At 52.6% G+C, this 20310-nt stretch overlaps 6 protein-coding genes across 6 annotated transcripts; 4 read left to right on the top strand and 2 right to left on the bottom strand.

Moving 5' to 3' along the window:
• Positions 1–810: 810 nt before the first annotated feature.
• On the top strand, positions 811–2316 carry J4E88_009521 (uncharacterized protein; the record flags this gene model as incomplete). Its single annotated transcript, XM_049403120.1, has 2 exons — positions 811–1095; positions 1369–2316. The coding sequence occupies 2 exons, from the start codon at positions 811–813 to the stop codon at positions 2314–2316; spliced, it is 1233 nt and encodes a 410-aa protein (XP_049251248.1).
• Positions 2317–5901: 3585 nt separating this feature from the next.
• Positions 5902–7321, top strand: J4E88_009520 (uncharacterized protein; the record flags this gene model as incomplete). The annotated part of the gene is given in 2 exon segments (XM_049403119.1): positions 5902–5907; positions 5927–7321. 2 exon segments carry the CDS (start codon positions 5902–5904, stop codon positions 7319–7321), a joined length of 1401 nt encoding a protein of 466 aa, XP_049251247.1.
• A 2628-nt stretch (positions 7322–9949) lies between these two features.
• On the bottom strand, positions 9950–10687 carry J4E88_009519 (uncharacterized protein; the record flags this gene model as incomplete). The annotated part of the gene is made up of 1 exon (XM_049403118.1): positions 9950–10687. The coding sequence occupies one exon, from the start codon at positions 10685–10687 to the stop codon at positions 9950–9952; it is 738 nt and encodes a 245-aa protein (XP_049251246.1).
• Positions 10688–11664: 977 nt separating this feature from the next.
• On the top strand, positions 11665–12936 carry J4E88_009518 (uncharacterized protein; the record flags this gene model as incomplete). The annotated part of the gene is made up of 2 exons (XM_049403117.1): positions 11665–12013; positions 12068–12936. 2 exons carry the CDS (start codon positions 11665–11667, stop codon positions 12934–12936), a joined length of 1218 nt encoding a protein of 405 aa, XP_049251245.1.
• Positions 12937–14248: 1312 nt separating this feature from the next.
• J4E88_009517 (uncharacterized protein) lies at positions 14249–15579 on the bottom strand (the record flags this gene model as incomplete). Its single annotated transcript, XM_049403116.1, has 2 exons — positions 14249–15450; positions 15498–15579. 2 exons carry the CDS (start codon positions 15577–15579, stop codon positions 14249–14251), a joined length of 1284 nt encoding a protein of 427 aa, XP_049251244.1.
• Positions 15580–17178: 1599 nt separating this feature from the next.
• Positions 17179–18694, top strand: J4E88_009516 (uncharacterized protein; the record flags this gene model as incomplete). Its single annotated transcript, XM_049403115.1, has 4 exons — positions 17179–17197; positions 17251–17906; positions 17956–18478; positions 18531–18694. The coding sequence occupies 4 exons, from the start codon at positions 17179–17181 to the stop codon at positions 18692–18694; spliced, it is 1362 nt and encodes a 453-aa protein (XP_049251243.1).
• Between the last annotated feature and the right edge of the window lie 1616 nt (positions 18695–20310).

The raw sequence follows: 20310 nt of genomic DNA, 5'->3' as shown, positions 1-20310 counted from the left end.
TCACCGTACAAATTTGGCCTGTCGCATGGCTTACGAATACACGTATATATTTGCGGGCTCTTCGCCTGAGCTCACTCGACGTGGTCGTCTGCATCATGCATGTGAAAGTCTGGTGCGCCAAGGAGTCATGTGCCGAGGTCAGTATTGGCCAGCGCTCATAAGGCGTGCACTATCTTACAACTACTCTAGTCGTGCATCGACTTCTTCGAGAAGATACTTGGTACGCAAATGCAGCATACTTCGGAGCATTTCCATCGTCGGCGGCAAAGTTTCCGACCGGACATTCTTAGCCCGACACCCATGTCGGCTACTCCACTCACCGGATATAACCTCTCGACACGATGTAGGCGAAAATCTTCACGGAAAAGACGCTCCTTGGGCAGCGACAAGTCTCCACCCGCGGATATGGAGCCGTTGCAGGAGCGCTAATGCACAAAGATAGCCCAACATGTACTCTAATCGTGAACATATCTAACGTCTCTCGTCACTTGCTCTCTCTCCTCTCCATCCTCCAACACCTCGAATGTCGCTGCAAACACTCTAACCAGCAGCACGAGTCCCTTCCCGACTCCTTCACCAACTCTAGTATCTATTCTACCATCTCGCCTTCTATGAGCACTCAAAATGGCACCCTCTTCCACATCCTCCTTAGCACCCGCTGGCCAACAACTCCCCACCAACTCCCCCTTTGCCGAACCTGAAAAGACGACCGAATACGCCTCCATCATCCCCCAGCCACGCAGCAATGAAAACGACCAAGACCGTCTCCAACTCCAACGCACAGTCTCTTCCGTCAGCCAACACCACGACATGGCCAACGTCCAGTACATCGCCACGGGCGACAACGACGTCATCTACAACAAATTCACCGAGCGCCGCAAAATGGTCATTGTAGCCGTAGTCTCGTTTTGCAGTTTCCTGGCCCCGATCTCCAGTACCACGGTGCTTTCTGCTGTTCCTGAAGTTGCGGAGACGTTTGACACGGATGGCAGTATTATCAATGTGTCGAACGCTTTGTACATGCTTTTCATGGGCTTGTCGCCATGTTTCTACGGTCCGTATGGGAATATATATGGCAGGAAGTGGGTTAGTGTTGTGAGCGCTGGGTTGTTTACTGCGTTTTCGATTGGGACGGCGTTGGCGCCCAATTTGGCGAGTTTTTTTGTGTTTAGGATTTTGACTGCGTTTCAGGGGACGGCGTTTTTGGTGATTGGGAGTGCGGTTATTGGGGATGTGTATAAACCGGTATGTATGCCCTTTTCCAGTGTTGGTGATTGCTTCCAGATCAATTTGAGGAGCGGCGTATGCAACGAGCGTTCATCACAGCTCTCACACACCACACCACCTCCCCTACTAACACCCACCCAGACCGAACGCGCAACAGCCCTAGGCTGGTTCCTCAGCGGCACCCTCATCGGCCCCGCCCTCGGCCCCTTCATCGGCGGCATCATCGTAACATTCCGTTCCTGGCGCGACATCTTCTGGCTGCAAACCGCCCTGGCCGGTGCCGCAACCCTCTTCTGCTTCTTCCTGCAACCCGAAACCATCCACAAGAAGCGCGCCGATGAACTCGTCGGCCTCCCCACTAAACAACGCGCACACAAAATGTGGCAATGGCTAAACCCTTTCCGCGTCGTCAAACTATACCGGTATCCCAATATCCTCTTAACGGCACTGGCGAGTAGCAGTCTGGTGTGGAACATGTACTCCCTCCTAACACCCATCCGCTACGTCCTAAACCCCCGCTTCAACCTCCAATCCCCCCTCCAATCCGGCCTCTTCTACATCGCCCCCGGCTGCGGCTACCTCCTCGGCACCTTCTTCGGCGGCCGCTACGCCGACCACATCGTCAAGAAATACATCCAGCGCCGCGGCCACCGCGTCTCCGAAGACAGACTCCGGTCCTGCGTCTTCTTCCTCGGCGGCGTCATACCCGCTTGCATGCTCGTCTACGGGTGGAGCGTCGAGAAAAGGGTTGGAGGCATCGCGCTGCCTGTTGTTATGATGTTTCTGCAGGGTGTGGCGCAGCTGTTTTGTTTTCCGTCATTGAATACGTATTGTTTGGATGTTATGCAGGGGAGGAGTGCGGAGGTTGTGGCGGGGAATTATTTTATGCGGTATATGTTTGCGGCGGCGGGGAGTGCGGCGTGTTTGCCGGCTGTGAGGGCGATTGGCGTGGGTTGGTTTTCGACCATCAGCGCGGGCTTTTTGGTGGCGGGAGCGGGCGCCACGTGGTTGACGGCGGTTAAGGGGAGGGAGTGGAGGGAGGGGATTGAGGAGAGGAAGGCGCAGAGGAAGGACGTTGCGTTGGCTTAGAGATAGAGGTGGTGCTACTGGATCGAGGTAGAGTAGCGATCATGAGACACGTTGTTCGATTTCCATCACGACTCAACTTTTTCCATGCTAGTATTTGTCGTGATGCGCGTAGAAACGATGAGAAGTAGCTAACCACGCGAATTGAGGTCCAACATCCGTAATACGAGAAACAGCAGATGAGGTTAGCCTAGCCGACAGAAGGATTCAATAAGACCGCACCACAACAAACAATAAAACTCGACCTCCTTCCTACTCAAACCACCACAATTCAGCGACTAGTACTCACCATGCGCTTCACCATCCCACTACCCCTCCTTCTCGCTTGCTACTCCCACTACTGCGTCGCATCAGCGCAAACATGCGACAACGGCGGTACGGCATGCGGCTACGCCGCCCAACTGTGCTGTACCGGCGACGAAATCTGCATGACGGACGAGAATAATCAAGCGCTTTGCGAGGTTCCTAACCTCTCTGTCAATTCAACACTGACGCTGGTGGTCAGCTCGGATCTTGCTACTGTCACGCCGACACCAATTAGCATGGGTTCCGTTACTGTGACGTCGATGGAGATGGAGATGTCGACGCATATCACAGGCGTGGGAAGTTCTCAATCGGTGTCTGAGACCGGGGTCGGGGCTGCGAGTGGTGTTACTACTAGCGCGTTGTTCTCGAGTGCTGCGCAGAGTGCTGGTTCGAGTTCGGAGTCGACTGGTGTGGAATCGACAGCATCGACTACCAACGAGCTGACGGCGTCGACTGATGCATCCGATGCATCTGATGCGCCAGCTTCATCGACGACGGGCTCGGGTGGAAGGGTAGAGAGGAGTTGGTGTGGGATTGTGGGAGTTGGTGTTGTTGTCGCGACCGCTTGGATGTTTTGAGTGATGGCAGATTTGGTGGGCGGAACCAAAAGAAAACTTTACAACGGAAACAGAGTCACAAGATAAGGTTGGTTTAAAAAGTTCGCCAAGCGCGCGGAGAAGCTCTCGAGAGCTTCGACATCTCGCCCGTCTCCCCGCCACGATATGAACATCTCCTCAGCCTTGCCTCAGCCTTGAGGTGCCAAGTTGGCAGGTATGCAAGACATAGCTTGACACAGAGTAGCGCACCTCAGCCTTGATCGATACTTATCGAGGCCGCTCTACAAGGACTTCGAAGTTCTTCTCCTGACCCATTCCCGGCGCCGATATGCAGTTTCTCCAATTTCTCGTCTCACTTGGTCCACTCGCATGCGCTGTCGCCACAGCGCTACGTATTGAAACACCCATCCATGTGCTGAAGAGGCGTGACTGCAAAACCCCATGTGGTTTTGGTGGATGGCTCTGCTGCCCGTCGAGCATGGAGTGCTTCACTGATGCTGCTAATCAAGCTCAATGCAGAGACTCCGGTCTTGAAGATACTACGACTCAAAGACTCCCTACGCCACCGCGCCCAGCTACTACTGTACCTCTACCCACGCCATTGCGATCAGCTACTGCTGTACCCCCTACGTCTAGCACTATAGTTAGCATACCATCCAACACCAGCACAGGAGCCAGAAGCTCAACGTCTAGTCTCCGGACTTCGGATCGCTCATCACAGTCAACGTCTCGTCGTCCTTCCGGTGACCAAAGTCTTACCTCATCCACTGCTACTGAAACGCAATCAACAACCTCAACGCCTCCTATTCCTTTTCCTCAAAATGGATTGAGCTCTGGTGTTGTAGCCGGGGCAGCGCTTGGTGCTATATTCGGGGTCGGTCTCATCGTACTGGGAATATTTCTGCTATACAAAAGAAGAGCAAGGGCCTTGAACGCGGAGCAGGTTATGGGATATGGTGCGAATCTCCCGGTGGCCTGTAGTATTGGTCAAGGAGCGCGTGGCGCGTCTGAACTTCCGGTTGTGGAGAAGACTCCACGAGTGGAAGGTCGGGGTTTTGGTGATTCGACACTTCCGATTGCTGAGTGGAATGGCAGGAAAGCAGGGTGATAGAAGTTGTATACGCTTATATGCCACTATGCGCGCGCTTAGCTAAGAGTATGTTACGCTTTTCTAGAAGGTTAGTGTGACTAAAGCTCGTTCCTATGTAGGAAGAGATATCGATAGGTGTAGGATCGCTACCATACAACCGTTTATCGCACACATCGCAACTACAGTACTATCTATTTTAGCACTTTAAGCGCCTTTTAACGCCCTTGCATATATAATATACCTTTAATCTCTACCTACTTTTTTATTGTACTCTAAACTATTTACCTAGATAATTTTAACTGCTTACACACTAGCTATACATTAACATAATGTCGCCCTTAACACCTCCTCACTCTCTAGGTGTAGCAATACTGCACCCCTGATATAGAATCATTCTCGCGCGGATCAAGACCTCTGAGATTGAGCGATCGGACGAGTTGTGGCTAATAACGAGATGAGGATACTGAGAATCGACTAGGACTTGCTTTGGCGCAGACGAGCGGCGTGACGGGTACAGCCTAGTAAGTAAGCTCCCGATAGCACCTCATGGTAGATGATTTACAATCGATCGTGATTACCGAATGCATGCTTGCACCTTCCCGATGCTTGCTCAGATCCCCACCAATAGCCGGTCACTACACGAGTGCCATCGCAATGCAGCAGCGACTGTGGTCTTCAATACAAACAACTTCCTATCGTGCGCAAATACCAAGACAGAACGAGGCTTCTCAACACATCATGGAAGCTGCGTCGCAGATAATGTCCGTCATTCTTACCTCGTAGGGCGCAGGCGGCTGCAGAATAAGCCCGCCACCAGACCGCCGATACCCGAGGCGCAAAACCCAGTCATACCCGGGCTTCCGCCCACCACCAATTCCTGCGCCATCCGTTGTATCACCCTATCATCTATAACTTTTATCCCATTACCATGGACGACTCCGCTACTGGCACAGGCCAACAAGATGCCAATTCGGCGTCTGCAAGCAAAAAGCGGACCCACCCCGAGGACTTCAAGCGCGCATACAAGGCTTGCATCAACTGCCGGCAACGCAAGGCTAAGTGCATCTTGGGAACCGGGCCAGATGGAGGTGAACTAAAGCCACCATGTCAGCGATGCAAGCGGGAGATGCGCGAGTGTGTGTTTCGCTCCGAGAGAAGCTGGGTTAAGAGACGTAAACCGGGGGAAGCGGCGCGCGAGGGCGAGGAAGACGATGAGCCTGTTCATGATCGCCCTCAGTCCAATCCTGCGCCAAACGTGCAGCCCTCGCCAGCTCATAGGTCGTCCATATCGACGCATGGTTTCACGCCGGGGACTAGTCCGCATGTCAATGGTACCAATCGCACTGAGTTTCAGTCGCCTCATGGACATCTGAGGAGGATCTCGTCGAGCCAGCCGGATCTTGCGCATTCGGTGATGCGGACCGTGGTGTCGAGTGGGAGCGATGCGTTGAATTTGCTTTTCGAAGCTGCGCATCATCGCGATGCTATCGATAGCCAGGAACAGTCGGGGTCGCAAGCATATGAGACTCCTAGGTCGGGGCCATCGGGCTATGAGGGTGTTCCGTCGTCGCCGTTTCACACGTTCAGAGCGCAGCCGGTGCAGATGTCAACGCCGTCACCGGAGACATTGAAGACATGGACGTCGTGTCGCTTCGTGCAGATGGGCTGGTTCTCCGCACATGAGGCGGTCACCTACGTTGATTTGTTCTTCAAGAACTGCTCGCCGTTATCGCCGATACTGGGAGAGTTTTATTCCCATCATGAGAATCACTACACGCTGATCGCGCTGGATCCATTCTTGTGCACTACCATACTTATGATCTCTTCTAGGTACAACATTCTTCCTGGTGTAGGCGGCGCGTCCAGAGGTTACTTTGTGCATGATCGGCTTTGGGAGCAGTGCCAGCGCTTCATCATGAAGATCATGCTCGGACAGGTTAAGCCATCCAAAGCGCAGAGCCGGACCATCGGATCTATAGAGGCTCTTCTCTTGCTATCCGAATGGCATCCTCGCGCGCTGCATTTCCCCACTGCTGCTGATGGCTGGGACTGCGAGCTCATGATCGGAGCGAACAACACCACAGAAGAAGGCGCGAAGCTGTTGGAAGGAGATGTAACATCCAACCGATGGCTTGAGGATGTCATTGAGCCCGCAAAGCGTTCTGACCGTATGTCATGGATGCTGATGGGGTGCGCGCTGTCACTAGCACAAGAGCTGGGTCTCTTCGAAGACAACGCTAGGATCGACAAGGACCAAGTCTCTTACCCAAAGTTCACTACTGAGTACCTCATCTTACGAAGGATCAGAGCTCGGAAGCTACTATATGTTCTGCTCGAGCAGCTTTCATGGAGGCTCGGTTGCACATCGATGATCCCGCAGAGTCTTAATCATGCTCTGATGGAGAAGATTCCAGTTGACTCTGCGACTGGTGCGGTCGAGCAATGGCAGTCCTTCATGAGCGCATGGGTCGAACTCACCAAGCTCGCGCGCTCAATCTCAGACACCATCTACCCGAACACAGCCACGACACGAAGCTTACTACGCACCGGTCGCTACATCGGGCTGCTCGAGCACTTCCAGCCACTGCTCGTATCATGGCGGAAGAAGTATCTCGATCCTTGCAAACTCAAAGTCGGTCTTCACGACATGCTCCACATAGAATACCAATACGTCCGCATCTACACCAACTCTCTCGGCATGCAAGCCGTTGTCGAGCGTACACTCGCTGAAACCGATCCGGATGTGCCGCAGGAAGATAATCTTCCGTTCAACCTTGAGCCCCGAGACTACGACTTCATCCAAGAAGTCGTCGATGGAAGCTGTCAGATTCTGCAAAAGGTCTGCCAGCTGTCTGAAACAGGGGCGCTGCGGTACTCGCCTGTCAGAATCTTCTTGCGGATAACGACGAGCTCGATATACTTGATCAAGGGGTTGAGCTTGGGGAGTAGGAATGCGAAGTTGCAGAGCTGTTTGGATATCCTGGATGCGGCGATTAGGGCTCTGAGGGCTAGTAAGTCTACCCTTTCCAACAACGCACATCTCGCTTTGCATTAACTAACACAACATCTCAGGTACCCTCGACGACATGCACCTCGCATCCCGCTACGCCACCCTCCTCGACCTGCACGTCGCCCGCCTCCGCGAATCCTTCGTCGTGTCATCCCGCCCACCCCGGCTGCCCTCGCGCGCCACTTCCACCCCCCATAATACGTCCCATAATACTTCACACGCCGCCTCCGCCTCCGCAACAGAAGGCATGGCGTTCTTGAACAACCACAACGCGGGCCAGTCTAGTTTGTCGAGCCTCGCGGAGAATGTAACGGGGCTTATGCCTGACATGCCTGATGATGATTGGTTGGCGCTGCCTTTTGATCCTGCGATGGCGCCGTTTGGGTTGGATGGCGGGTTGCAGGGGGGGTTTCAGGGGTTCGATGATGGGACGTTGGATTTTATTTGGAATTTGCCTATGTGAGGGGACGGATAGGATACATGTGGATATGAGGTGGGAAACTGTACAAGTCCAGCGGCTACACGCTCCTGGCGTATTGGGGTTTGCTCCTCAAAGAGACGGGTAATAATGGAACGTTCCAACCCAAGTTTTAGGTAACCTCGTCATAAAGAAAAGTATGTTGAAGCAAACCCTACGCTCAGAACGCACACATAAGAGTGTGCGCCCGTGTCGCTCATTTTGTTCTCAACCATCATCATCACGAAGTCATTCATCTATCGCACATCCAAGCCAAGCGTATCCATCTTCACAAGAAACTCTGCCCAACATGCCAGCAACATTCACCGACCTGCTGTGTGCATTTGCCTTAATCATGACGACAATCCTCGCTACTATCGCTGTCCAAGCGCACGTCGACGGCCACTCGAACGCGATTATCATGCAGAAAGCCAAGAATGCCCTTGTTATCCTCCTACCGAACTTTGCCGTCCTCCTCATGGTCTGCTATCTCGTCTCGGGAGTCCTGCGGGAGGGTGGCTAGGTTGGAATGCGCACGTCATCGGTAGGCTCGCTGGAGGAAGGAGTGGTGATGTGGGGAGAGGGGTGTATTGAAGGCTGTGGTGAGCTAGGTGTTGTATAAGGGAGGAAGAAAGGGGGTTCGTGGGTTAGGGGGGCTGGACATGCGATGTATGTACACCGTTTGGTCTTGCAGTGTTAATAAGTGGGAACATGTTGCAAGAACAGTAATCGAATTAAAGTTGAACGAGGTACATGTGGATATGACGTGGAGGACTATCCATCAGCCGACTCTTTGTTTAGATTCTTCTCGCTCTTTCCCGAAGAGATTGATTAGTCAAGATACGGAAAGTAGAACAAGAAACACACCACCTGCAATAGTACTTTCCCGTGGATTCTGTTCTAGCAGCTATCAAACTTTGAAGTAGAGTAGCAAACTTGACATCACGCCCGCAGATATACCATACCATTCTCATACCCTCAAAACCCACCACCCAACCGCCCCAACCTCCAGCCCTACATGTTCTCATACCCATCCCCCGATTTCGCTCTCCTCGCGCTGTCTTGTTCTAGTCTCATCCTCCTGCGCATCCGTAAGCCCTTCAAAGTCATAGGGCTTCTTGCCTTCATGTCTATCTACCACATGCGCGTCGACAATCACGATAGCTGCGTGAGCAACGCGCTCCAAGCCTGCAATTACATCGTTCCCCAGTGTGCTGCGAAAATGGAAACGTGCGAGGAGTTTCACGGATGGGATGGGCCGGTTGATGAAGAAGGTTATGTGGCGGATTGCGGGAGCGAGTGTTCGTGACCTCGATATACGATTTTTGCCTGAGTTGTCCATTGCTTGCTCTCGGTCTTGTTGTCACCTTGTCGAGCCCATCTCGTACTGACTTCACGTCGACACGCACCATCCCGGACCACTTGCGCTTCCCAAAGACTCCTTTTCAATGTTGTCCTCGCTACTTCCGCTCTTAAGACTGATATCGCCAATTCCGTTGTCAACGTCGAAGAAGTGAGATCGCTTCGCCTCCTCATCATCCACATCCACATCGTCCTTCAGTAGATTGAGATCGAACCATTCCATTCTTCCTTCGTCGCGTTGTCTCACATCCCCGAACACGGTCCTTCGGCGCGCGTGTTCCTCCTCAGCTCTTTTCCTTCCGCCAATCAATGCGATATATATCGATAGCACTGCGCAAGCTACCAAGCATGCAACGCATAGTACGATAAAGCTTTTGGACTGCGCCGGTACATCGGATTCTGAGTTTTCGCTGACGCAGGTAGTCTTGTCGAGCTGAAGCATGGAGATTGCATTTACGACGAAGTAGACGAGGAAGAGCGGTGCCATGCAAGTAACCAACATGGCTATGATAGTTTGGAGAGACATGATAAACATACGAAGATAGTAAGTGTGTTTGACGATAGTAACAGAGGATGTTGATGGATTGTGTATGCAGGTAGAGCCTTATCGGTGGGCTTTGTTGTGCCGCTTTAGATTCGCGAAACCGTGCCGCATCACATACAAAGATAAGATCGATGTTTGCTGCCAGAAACATGTTGCGGGCGCTTGCCGATAGCCAAGCGCCTCCGCTTGGAAAAGGCTAGTTTCTGTCGAAGAGCGAATAGAATAGGTATGTGGATTATGTCTCTAACGGCACGCGATAACATGTGGCGTAGCGAGTGCGGCGCGCAGTGGTTTGTTGTAGTAATTTCTATCAACCTGACGCATTCATGCCCATCTCCTCTCTCAGCGCATCCCTCACAATAACACCACACATCTTCTTATACGGATTCGTCCTCACACTCATCTCCCTCGCCACTTCATCTCCATATCTTGCCGCAGCCGCAAAATCTTTACTCGCTTGCTCCTCCAACTCCGACTTCGCCATACCATATAACCGTACTTCTGATTCCACAACTTTGAGATAAAGATACGCCCGGTGCGAATATGCCGTTCGTAGGATCTTAGCGGCATGCGGCGACACGGCTGGTGTTGATGTCGAAGCTGTGGAGGAGAGTTTAATCGCCTGCGCAAGATCAGAGAACACAGCCTCAGTATCTGACTCCGATGTCTCATTCGCAGTTCCGAAAATGGTCTTCCCTTCTTCCAGAGTAGCTTCAAGCTTCATCCGCCGTACCATGGCACGGTTCACCCACGCACCCGCATACGCCGGCCACTGCTCTAACACCGCATTTAATTGTTCGATCGCAGAGTCTATATCGCTGACGCTTGATGTGCTGGAGATGCGGCCTATGATTTCGCTTTGTCGGCGCTCGAGTGCGGTGAGCTGCGTGTTTGGAATGTTGGGGTGGGCAGGTAGTGATGGGTCGATTGATGAGGATATGTCTTTTTGTTGGCCGACGGAGGAAGGAAGGGTTTCTGGGTCGAAAAGTGCGTTGAGGATGCGTGCGTCGTTTGCGGATAGGGACGTGTTGGGGAGGGTGACTGCCATGGTTGTGTTGGGTTCGGTCGTGGGATAGATGGCTTTCTTGAAGCAGTGGTTTGGCTACGTCGGAACTGGAATCTTTTTGAAGATCGTTGAAGAAGGTTGGCATGTGGACTCAGCGAGAGAACATGTAAGTTCTTTCACGTGAAAGTCATTTTGATGATCGCGATGTTGCATGTCACGTTCTTTCACTCGGCTTAAGCTGCGGAATTCCACGGCAAAGTTCAGGTAGGCTGCGGAAGGCGGCTCGCGCAAGGCTGTCTGGCTCGGCCTATGCGCGTCGTGGCCGTGAACATCATCTCATGATTCTCCATGTCTATGTTAACTTTTTTAGCGATAGAAAGAGTTCAAGTCAGAGCTGTTAAAGCGCATCAAGTCAGATGAAAAATGATCATAGTGTCCTTGGTGGTGGTGAAGTCGCATGGTTGTGCATTCAGTGAGGGCAGCCTCGCCAGGGAATTGCCGGCTGGCCCGCAAAGCCGCAACGTGGCGACCAACACTCTTCCTACACGCAACAGCGTACATCACACAACGACACAGCCTTATTTCCAGTGTATGCGCAACTAATCGCAAATATAATGATCGCGATCTGACACAAATCGCTCGTCGAGAGCCTGCTAAAACCACACGACTGCGACGCGTCGTTCTCACGGCGGATGCAGGCGGATCATTCATTGGCGGAAAGCGGCGGACAACACTTGCTTTCTTCTGACGGCCAGTGCACGTGAGCTCGGCATAACCAAGTAAATGACGCTACCTGGATTGAATATGGTAATTGCTAGCAAGAGTGATCGGATATCGGTTCGAGAAGGGAAGTGGATGCAGAACGGTAGAAGATAAAGAATGGCTGCGCATCGGTGCCTAGTGGGCAGTTCACTACACTTCGCAGCACTGCTCCGTTACTTGCTAGCCAAACGTCTGAGTACTTTCAACTATACTTGATCTACTCAACTGTTCATTGCTGTTCTCAAATCACTTTCACAATGGCGCCCGCTGCTATCTCCCCACCGGCATCGCCACGACAATCTGCTGCCACCCCTTCAGACGTCTCTTCATACCAAGGCTACCACCATGTGCACTGGTATGTCGGTAATGCCAAACAAGCAGCTTCGTTCTATGTATCGCGTATGGGCTTTGAGCGTGTCGCATACCGCGGACTGGAGACTGGATCAAGAACGACCGCATCCCATGTCATCCGGAACGGCAAGGTGACCTTCATCCTCACATCGCCCTTGAGATGCCTAGAGCAGGGCTCAAGGTTCAGCAAAGAGGATGAGCAGCTTCTACGAGAGATTCATGAGCACCAAGAGCGCCATGGTGATGCCGTCAAAGGTAGGATATTATCCCCTATCGTCGTTCAGCATCCTTACTGACTTATCAACTCAGATGTCGCTTTCGAAGTCGACAACGTAGATGCCATATACTCCGCGGCCGTCTCATCAGGCGCCGCCACCATCTCAGCCCCGCACGACATCTCCGACAGCCACGGCACCGTCCGCCTCGCCACCATCCGCACATACGGCGACACAACGCACACGCTCATCCAAAAGAACAACTACGCCGGCATCTTCCTCCCCGGCTACCGACCCGAATCCACCTCCGCCGACCCCCTCCAAAAGTACCTTCCCCAAGTCAAGCTCGAAGCCATCGACCACTGCGTCGGCAACCAAGACTGGGACGAGATGGAAAGCGCATGCGAGTACTACGAGAAGGTGCTTGGTTTCCATCGCTTCTGGAGCGTCGACGACAAGGATATTTGCACTGAGTACTCGGCGCTCAAGAGTATTGTTATGAGCTCGCCGAATGATGTGGTCAAGATGCCTATCAATGAGCCTGCGAAGGGCAAGAAGCAGAGCCAGATTGAGGAGTACGTTGACTTTTACGGTGGTCCTGGTGTTCAACATATCGCGCTTCGGACTGATAATATCGTTCGCGATATTACGAACCTGAAAGCGAGGGGCGTGGAGTTCATCAAGGTGCCGGAGACGTACTATGACTCTATGAAGATGCGGCTCAAGAAGTCGGGACTCAAGCTTAACGAGGATTTTGAGGTGTTGAAGAGCTTGGATATCCTGATTGACTTTGATGAGGGTGGTTACCTGTTGCAGCTGTTCACAAAGCATCTGATGGATCGGCCGACGGTTTTCATTGAGATTATCCAAAGGAACAACTTTGATGGGTTTGGCGCGGGTAACTTCAAGAGTTTGTTCGAAGCGATTGAGCGGGAGCAGGACGCTCGGGGTAACTTGGTTTGAGCGGCGCGTCGTGTCCCTGGTGGGTGTCGTAGCATTTCCTGGCGTTCATCTCATTCCTAGCGACTCGGTCGCTGGCCGTTCTTCGGGCTTTCAACATATCCAAATCAATACATACAATAATTCACATCGCAAAGTCCCGTGTTCCTTCCAAGGTTACTAACTCCGCCGACTCATTTGGCCCTCCCGTCTCACCCTGCAACGCCACGCGCCCCAACGTCTCGAGACGCGTTTCACCCCCTGCCAGGGCCTGCCCCCCATCCTCGTCACCACCACCACGCATCGAAACGCACATCCTCCCATATCACACACCAGCCAAGCATATCCGCCGTCGAAAATCCAGCCGAAAGCGCGCTTGCCCAGTGCAGCTCACACCTTGCCGCGACGTCTTGACCCAGCCAAGCCACACCCGCATTACAGGGCGAGCAAACCGCCAACAACGCCATTGCAAATCCCGTGACAAACATGCCTTCGGTCTTTGCGGATTCCGGTCGCGGATGGTTCATCGCTGCTTCGGCAAGTGCGTTTTCTGCCTGCATGATTAGTATGCTGAGGCTGTGGAATCCGTGGAGATTGCGTATAAAGCGATAGGTCATCGCACTGTTGTAGGGCACAATGAGAGTAGCGCCGACTTCTGCTTTCTGAAGCTGACGGCGAAGCTCTGCCGGATTCTTGGCTTTCGAAAGGAACCTCTGCTTCGACACTCTTTCCTTCGCCAGAGGCGGACCTCTGCTGATTCGGCTCGTCGCGAGCAAATGCGCATAGCAGTCGTCGCGCCCTTTGTCCCTGGTTCCAAATCTTCGGCGGAGTCAGCGAAGTCGGCGGGAGGATGCCAGGCGATTTGTTGGGCGTACTTCACATGAAAGTCACCCTTGAGGTTTTAGCGCGAACCTGATCACCATAGATCGCATACACGCAAGATCTCTAGCTTAGCTCTATATCAGAGTCATGAATTCGTGATATCTATAGTCTAGCAACACATCGGGATCTACCGACAAAGATAACAGTGAAATTTGAGACATGAGGATGATAGGCAACGGGTGAACATGACATTATGCACTAAAAAGAAGAGATGACCAGGTAAAGAATGAATGGCTGCCCCATTTAAGTAATTCTTGTTTCAGTTTAACATGTGCCGTCATATACGTTATGACGCCTAGTGTTGTTCCCATACTCGTACAGTTGATCGTTCTGCCAGGCTGTTGTAGCAGATCTTGTCTAGACATGAAGGAAAAGCGTCGCGCGTAGTGCAGAAGAGCTTGGCGACGCTGAAGGTCAATGGGCACTCCAAGAGAGTAGCCCATGACGAGCGCGCTTAGGCGAAAGCTCCGACAATAGACATACCAGCTGCGCCCATAAGGACGTAGATGAATGCATATGTCTTGGTGCTGCCAGTCATTGTGTGCTGAGCCTCTTCGGAGAGGAAGTCCTCGGCCAACAGATCGACGAGCGCAGCGTAGATTAGAAGACCGGACGAGATGGCGTTGAATACTCCGACGATGATCAGACCGAATGCCGAGTTAGGGTCGTAAGATCCACGAGTAATGAGTCCGATAGCCTGGCCAATGGGCGCGGTGGTACCGAAAGCAACAACGAGAGCCCAGGGCTTCCAGCTGTTCTTGGGGTAAGGAACATCCGCGATACGTGTGCCGAGACCGAGACCCTCGAACATCTGATGGAAGACAATAGCGATGAGAAGGATGATGAAACCCTCGGCTGTGATGGAAATGGTCATGCCGACGAAGACGGAGTGGAACAGGATACCACCCTCGATGAGCGTGATCTGCATGGACTGCTTCTTGAGGACAAGAGGGTCGACAGCTGCCTCGACGTCGTCGTCAAAGTACGAGTTGGCCTCCGGTTGATGAGGAGCCTGTTGCTGCTGGTAGGATGGCATAGGAGGCATGGCGCGGTTGATCGTGGCAAGCATCTCGTCGCGCTGGCGCACGTATTGCTCGTAGAAGACGATGAACCATGGTGGCATCTCGGACTTGGCTTCGAGCTCGTCGCTGCCGCTCTTGGGGAATGGGAAGTTGTCCACGGGGTAAGTTGACTCCTCGACCCATCCTCGCTTCTCGTCGCGCTGAGCAAGCATTGTCTTCTGCGAATCGTAGCTCTCAACTCGTCGGATGGGGTTGTTGAAGGCTGCCTGGATGCCAGTGGTGGAGGGGTGGGCGTGTTGTGCGCCGTTGAATGCCTCTCCTGTCGCGCCACCGTGGCTGTGACCGCCAGTCTTCGCGTGAAGCCACATCTCAATCGTGAAGAGGATGAAGAGCGAACCCATCATGATCACACCTGGTAGAGCAGGGTAATCGTCGGTGAATAGATCCGGTAGGCATGGGTCGTTGAGCGACGCAAAGGCGGTCGGCAGTAGATGGACGAAGGCAGTAGCGATTAGTACACCAGTACCAAAGTGCTTGCAGAAGAAGAAGACCTTCGGTGGGATCTTCATCCACTTGACCTTCTTTGCCACTACTGGAAATCCAGCACCAAAGATGGAAGCGAAGAACACAATGACTAAGGCGACGTTAGTGGTGTACTGTGATCGGCTTGGATGTACTTACAAACTGCAGCAACGTGCAGAGGAAAGTCATAGACGGCAGCATCCGCCTCGCTGCCGCACTGAGGCTTCTCCGTGTCGGCCATTGCGAAGATTACAAAGAATGTATGTTTAGTTCAAGGAATGTGTGGAATAATCCCAGACTTGCCAGCAGTCCCGTCGCCGGCGACGATGAACAAGAAGAAAGAGACGAAGAAAGAAAGGAAGTCAACACACTCTCTCAAAGAGTAACAAGAACTGAAAACGCACAGAAGTGATGTTGTGAATATGGGCAGCAGGCTCGGCACTCCAGACTATGTATTGCTTTAAGGGCCAGTAGGATAAGAGACACTAACCGCATCATGCAGATCTGCACGTCTCCAGAACACCTGAAGACGATAGTGGGACCTCGATACAGTGGCCTGTGCCTCAGCTATCGCCTGCAGTGATAGGTGCTCCAAGCAGCAAACGCGGAGGTCCAGACGGTGTCAGGACCAGCCAGCCTTGCGCCGAAGACGAAAGAAGCATTGCCACGAGGTTTCCAGGCAGGAACTGGAATTGCCTGCGCCCAGCCTTCGAAGCTCATTGGAGACGGCTGTCATGCGCGTAGATGCTTGGCAGGCACGCTCGATCTGCGAAGGGGTGGGGATGTGATGCGGCTCAAGTCTCGTTTCCGGCGAGTGGGCCAAGCGAGTGGGACAGCTGACGAAGTGTGGAGGTGCGAAGCATTAGGGGTGAGGCTTGACTGCTGCCATCTGGTGCAGCAGGAGTTCGAAGTGGCTCAGCATGCCGATGTCGTTGGCCAATGGGCCGTTTCGCGATTGCGTTGACGTGTGTGGGCCAAGCTCGGCTTAGTTTCGTGCCGTAGTGATAAGCTTGGCATGGGCCGACTCGGTGAGTTTTGAAACCTGGAGATGTAAAAGAAAGTCGTCGTGGGGATATAGATGGCGTCCACTATGGCCCCACGCTGCAGCCGATGCAATCCTGCCGCGGCGATCACTGCGTTCCAAGGCTGCGCTATCTGTCAGGCGTGTGACGATTTTAGCCGGAGGGAAAGAATAGCCAACCCTGGAGAACTTGCGACGCGTCTTCCGAGTCATCAAACCACCGCACCAACAACAATTCCATCAAGCCCACCTCGAGAATGGAGATGGGTGGGTGGGGACGCGTTCGTCCACAGATGACAAGCTTTTCAACGCGTCTTAGCATCGTAAAAGTTCCGGTCAGTTTAGATCGCCGCTAACATCTCCACGTTGTACACGCGTGCGCGGGCATTTTCACCACGCCTCCGCGCATGCAGACAGCCAAGCCTTATGAGGTATCAAGACAAGGCCAAGCTCATCAAGTCATACCATAACAGGTATCACGGCTAACCCACCATGTACTAGCGAGCCGTTGGAAATGCTTAGCGAGTTTCATGCTCCGTGCCCAGCATTCCTACACCTGCACCGACGCGCAGTATTCACACAATGTGGCACCGAGTAAACGATCTGGCCATTCCACTATGACTTCAGGGTTCAGAGAAAGAAACTCCTGCGGAGGAGGGCGGGAAATACGCCGCGGTGGCGTTCGCAGCGGTGCTTTATTACATTGCATGCCCTGAGCTGAGGCATATATCACCCACTTCGTAACTCGCACACCGTAGCAGATCCTAGAGATCGCCCACACACACACATACGCGTCCCTCAGCCCATTGCCCGGACACCATGACTTCCGATCTTCAAAGTATGTCTCAGGCAACCCAAGACCGTGGTTCTCTTGTCTGACCGTCCGTCTAGCTTCACCTAATGGCCCATCACACGACCAAGCTGCTGGGCAAACAAGCGCTCCAGTAGGCTCTGGCACTACGCCTTCGTCAAACCAGGCCAATGTCGGCGCCGAGCATAGGACAGATGCCATTGAGCGGCTGTCATCTGTAGACAATGCATCGTCGCGGGGAGCCAAGGACGATGTCACCATCACCGTCCACAACGATCCACTCGATCTCCGCAAACACATGCGCGACGATGTGACCCAGAAACAGATGAAGAGTGACTATCCACTCGCCAAGCCCAGGCATATGAAGAAGTTCTACACAAGACAGAATGCCTTGATCGATCAGTTCCTTCAGAGCGGAGATGAAGAGCGCTTGGCTGCTCTTGACATGGTCGAGAACGGACCCAAGGTCCGCTTCGCCGTGAACGCTTCGTTCATCGTCAACTTCTGCTTGTTCATCATCCAGATGTACGCGGCCATCTCCACGGGTTCATTGTCGCTGTTCGCGACAGCTGCGGATGCCTTCATGGACTTGGTCTCGTCGGTGGTGATGCTCATCACATCGCGCATGGCAGCACGGCCAAGCGTTTACAAGTACCCCGTGGGGCGGACGCGTATCGAGACGATCGGCATCATCATGTTCTGCTGTTTGATGACCACAGTAGCCATCCAGCTCATCGTAAGTACTCCTTCCCGTGTGGCCGGCTCAGCTATTGACATGTAACAAGATCGAATCTGGGCGTTCCTTGGCTGGCGGTGCCACGGAATCGGAGGAGCTCCACATCATCCCCATCGCCTTCGTTGCGACAGCCATCTTCTGCAAAGGCTCCCTGTGCGTCTACTGCTTCATCTATCGGCGTTACCCCGCTGTCCACGTCTTCTTCATCGACCATCGCAATGACATTGTCGTCAATGCCTTTGGTCTTGCCATGTCGATCGTCGGTAGCCGCGTCGTCTGGTATGTTGACCCTATCGGTGCTATTCTCATCGGTCTCTTGATCTTGGTTTCTTGGGCTGCCAATGCTTTCGATCACGTCTGGCTGTTGGTCGGCAAGTCCGCACCCAAGGACTACATCAGCAAGTTGATCTACATGGTTGTTACACACGACGACAGGATTCAGAGAGTCGATACTTGCCGCGCGTACCATGCTGGGCAGAACTACTACGTGGAGGTAGATATTGTCATGGATGAGGGTCTGCCGCTGAAGGTCACTCACGACGTCTCGCAGACCCTCCAGAGGAAGCTCGAAGGTATGTCTCACTCAGCCATTAGTTTCCAATACACGACACTAACACGCGACAGGTCTTGCCGACGTTGAGCGAGCCTACGTGCACGTCGACTACGAAAGCGAGCACGACATCTTCGAGGAGCACAAGCCCCTCTACGAAGTTACGCAGTCGAAGACCATCAAGGAACGCGTCAAAGCTTTACGCTACTTGTTCAAGAAGAACGAGAAGGGTGCTTGAGCACCAAACTCTGTATGCTATGTATTTTTACGATGCCATTAGCATCAAAAGTTCACGTTTTCCTTTACCTCATTTATACCCCGGCGCAGCAATATACAAAGCCGCTGTTGTTACTGCTACTGTTAATGCGAATGTTATTGTTAATGAGACACATTGTCTTAACCCTAGAGCTGTCTTCTGCATCGTGTTTCTTCTTCTTCAACTTTCTTTGTCCCAAGCCTTTGACACCCTACAATGGTACTGAAACCATTGTTAGACAGCCACTACCTCTCTCTCTACTTTTTGTCTCTTCTCATAATTGACCTTACCAGCAAAACCTCCACCTTCTTCTAGAAATCTCACGCCCACATCCCCTGCTTCCTAGTTCACATATCCATCTCCGCATCTTGATATCCTAGCAACTCACGATATGTCTCAATCAGTATCATCCCCCAGTCTAACACCCAAAGACCCCGAAGTTATTCACGAAAACCCAGATTCAGCAGCGACAGCCCCATCCGACCACTCTGATGACACTGAAAATACTCATCGATGTTCATCGTCATCAGTAACAGCCGCATCAGCCCACTCCGATGACACCGATGATACCGATAATACTCACGAAGAACCATCATCACCAGTAACAGCCCCATCTGACCACTCTGATGGTACAGCTGATGCCGCCGACACAAAAGTCTCACCCACCAAGAACGACTTGAAAGATCGTAGGCCTCTAAGCAAAGTACAAGAGCTAGCAGCTTGGTATGACTCACAGGCGAACGGGAACTTGAGACTACAAGTTCTAACATGGGACGGAAGGGCGGTAGATGCGCCTAAACATGAGTCTAAGAAGTCTAAGAAGACATCGCAAGCGGAGTAGGGTTTGATGTAGCAAGGCGCGGTAGATGGGCTGTTGGTTGAGAAGGAAATGGGAGAGGATGGGGGGGTTAGATGGATGTCTGCTTGTTTGAAGGATGAAGGGCGTTAGGTTAGCTCATGTAGCAACGAACCATTATTTCATCAGATTGATCGCGGTGTAGTACTCGTATGCTCTTCACGTATAAAGACTTCTCCATTCATGCCTCCATCCCAGCCTCCTTCACCCCCCCTCCACCCATTCTTCCTTCCCCACCTGACCTCGACCATATTCCCCTACCCCTACTCTTCTTCACTCATCCTAGTCCTACACCTCTTCATCAGCGCATTCATCTCCGACAGTGACATCCCCAAGAAAGCAAGAGTGGTTATTATCTCTGGCTTCATTCTAGCAATCGTTCTTTGGTTCCTTTGCCACACGCGGTATCACAATGTTGCGCTGCACAATAGTGTGCAGGCGTGTCGCTAAAAGACTACCAGGCAGAGGTATACTGCTGAGCGGTGTGGGTTCAAGTTTGGGAATTGTATGAATATTCTCAAAGCTTGTGCTGGGGAGTTGCGCGGGGGGATTGAGGGAGGGGAGTGGAGAGATGGGCTGGAATGGTTCCATTTCTCTGAGACCGAGCCAACATTGTTGTGATGTTTCTAGGTACATGGATTCCTTTAAGCCAAATCGCTGGCTCAGGTGTCGTGCGGGCAGATTAACTGCTGATATGCTGGAAACGCCTTGGACTTTCCCCCCGCCTGCACTCCTTATGCAT

The sequence above is a fragment of the Alternaria novae-zelandiae genome (assembly GCF_023758075.1).
Source record: "Alternaria novae-zelandiae strain BMP 2774 chromosome Unknown scaffold_24, whole genome shotgun sequence".
NCBI lineage: Eukaryota > Fungi > Ascomycota > Dothideomycetes > Pleosporales > Pleosporaceae > Alternaria > Alternaria novae-zelandiae.
This window is presented reverse-complemented; position numbering and strand designations above follow the sequence as displayed.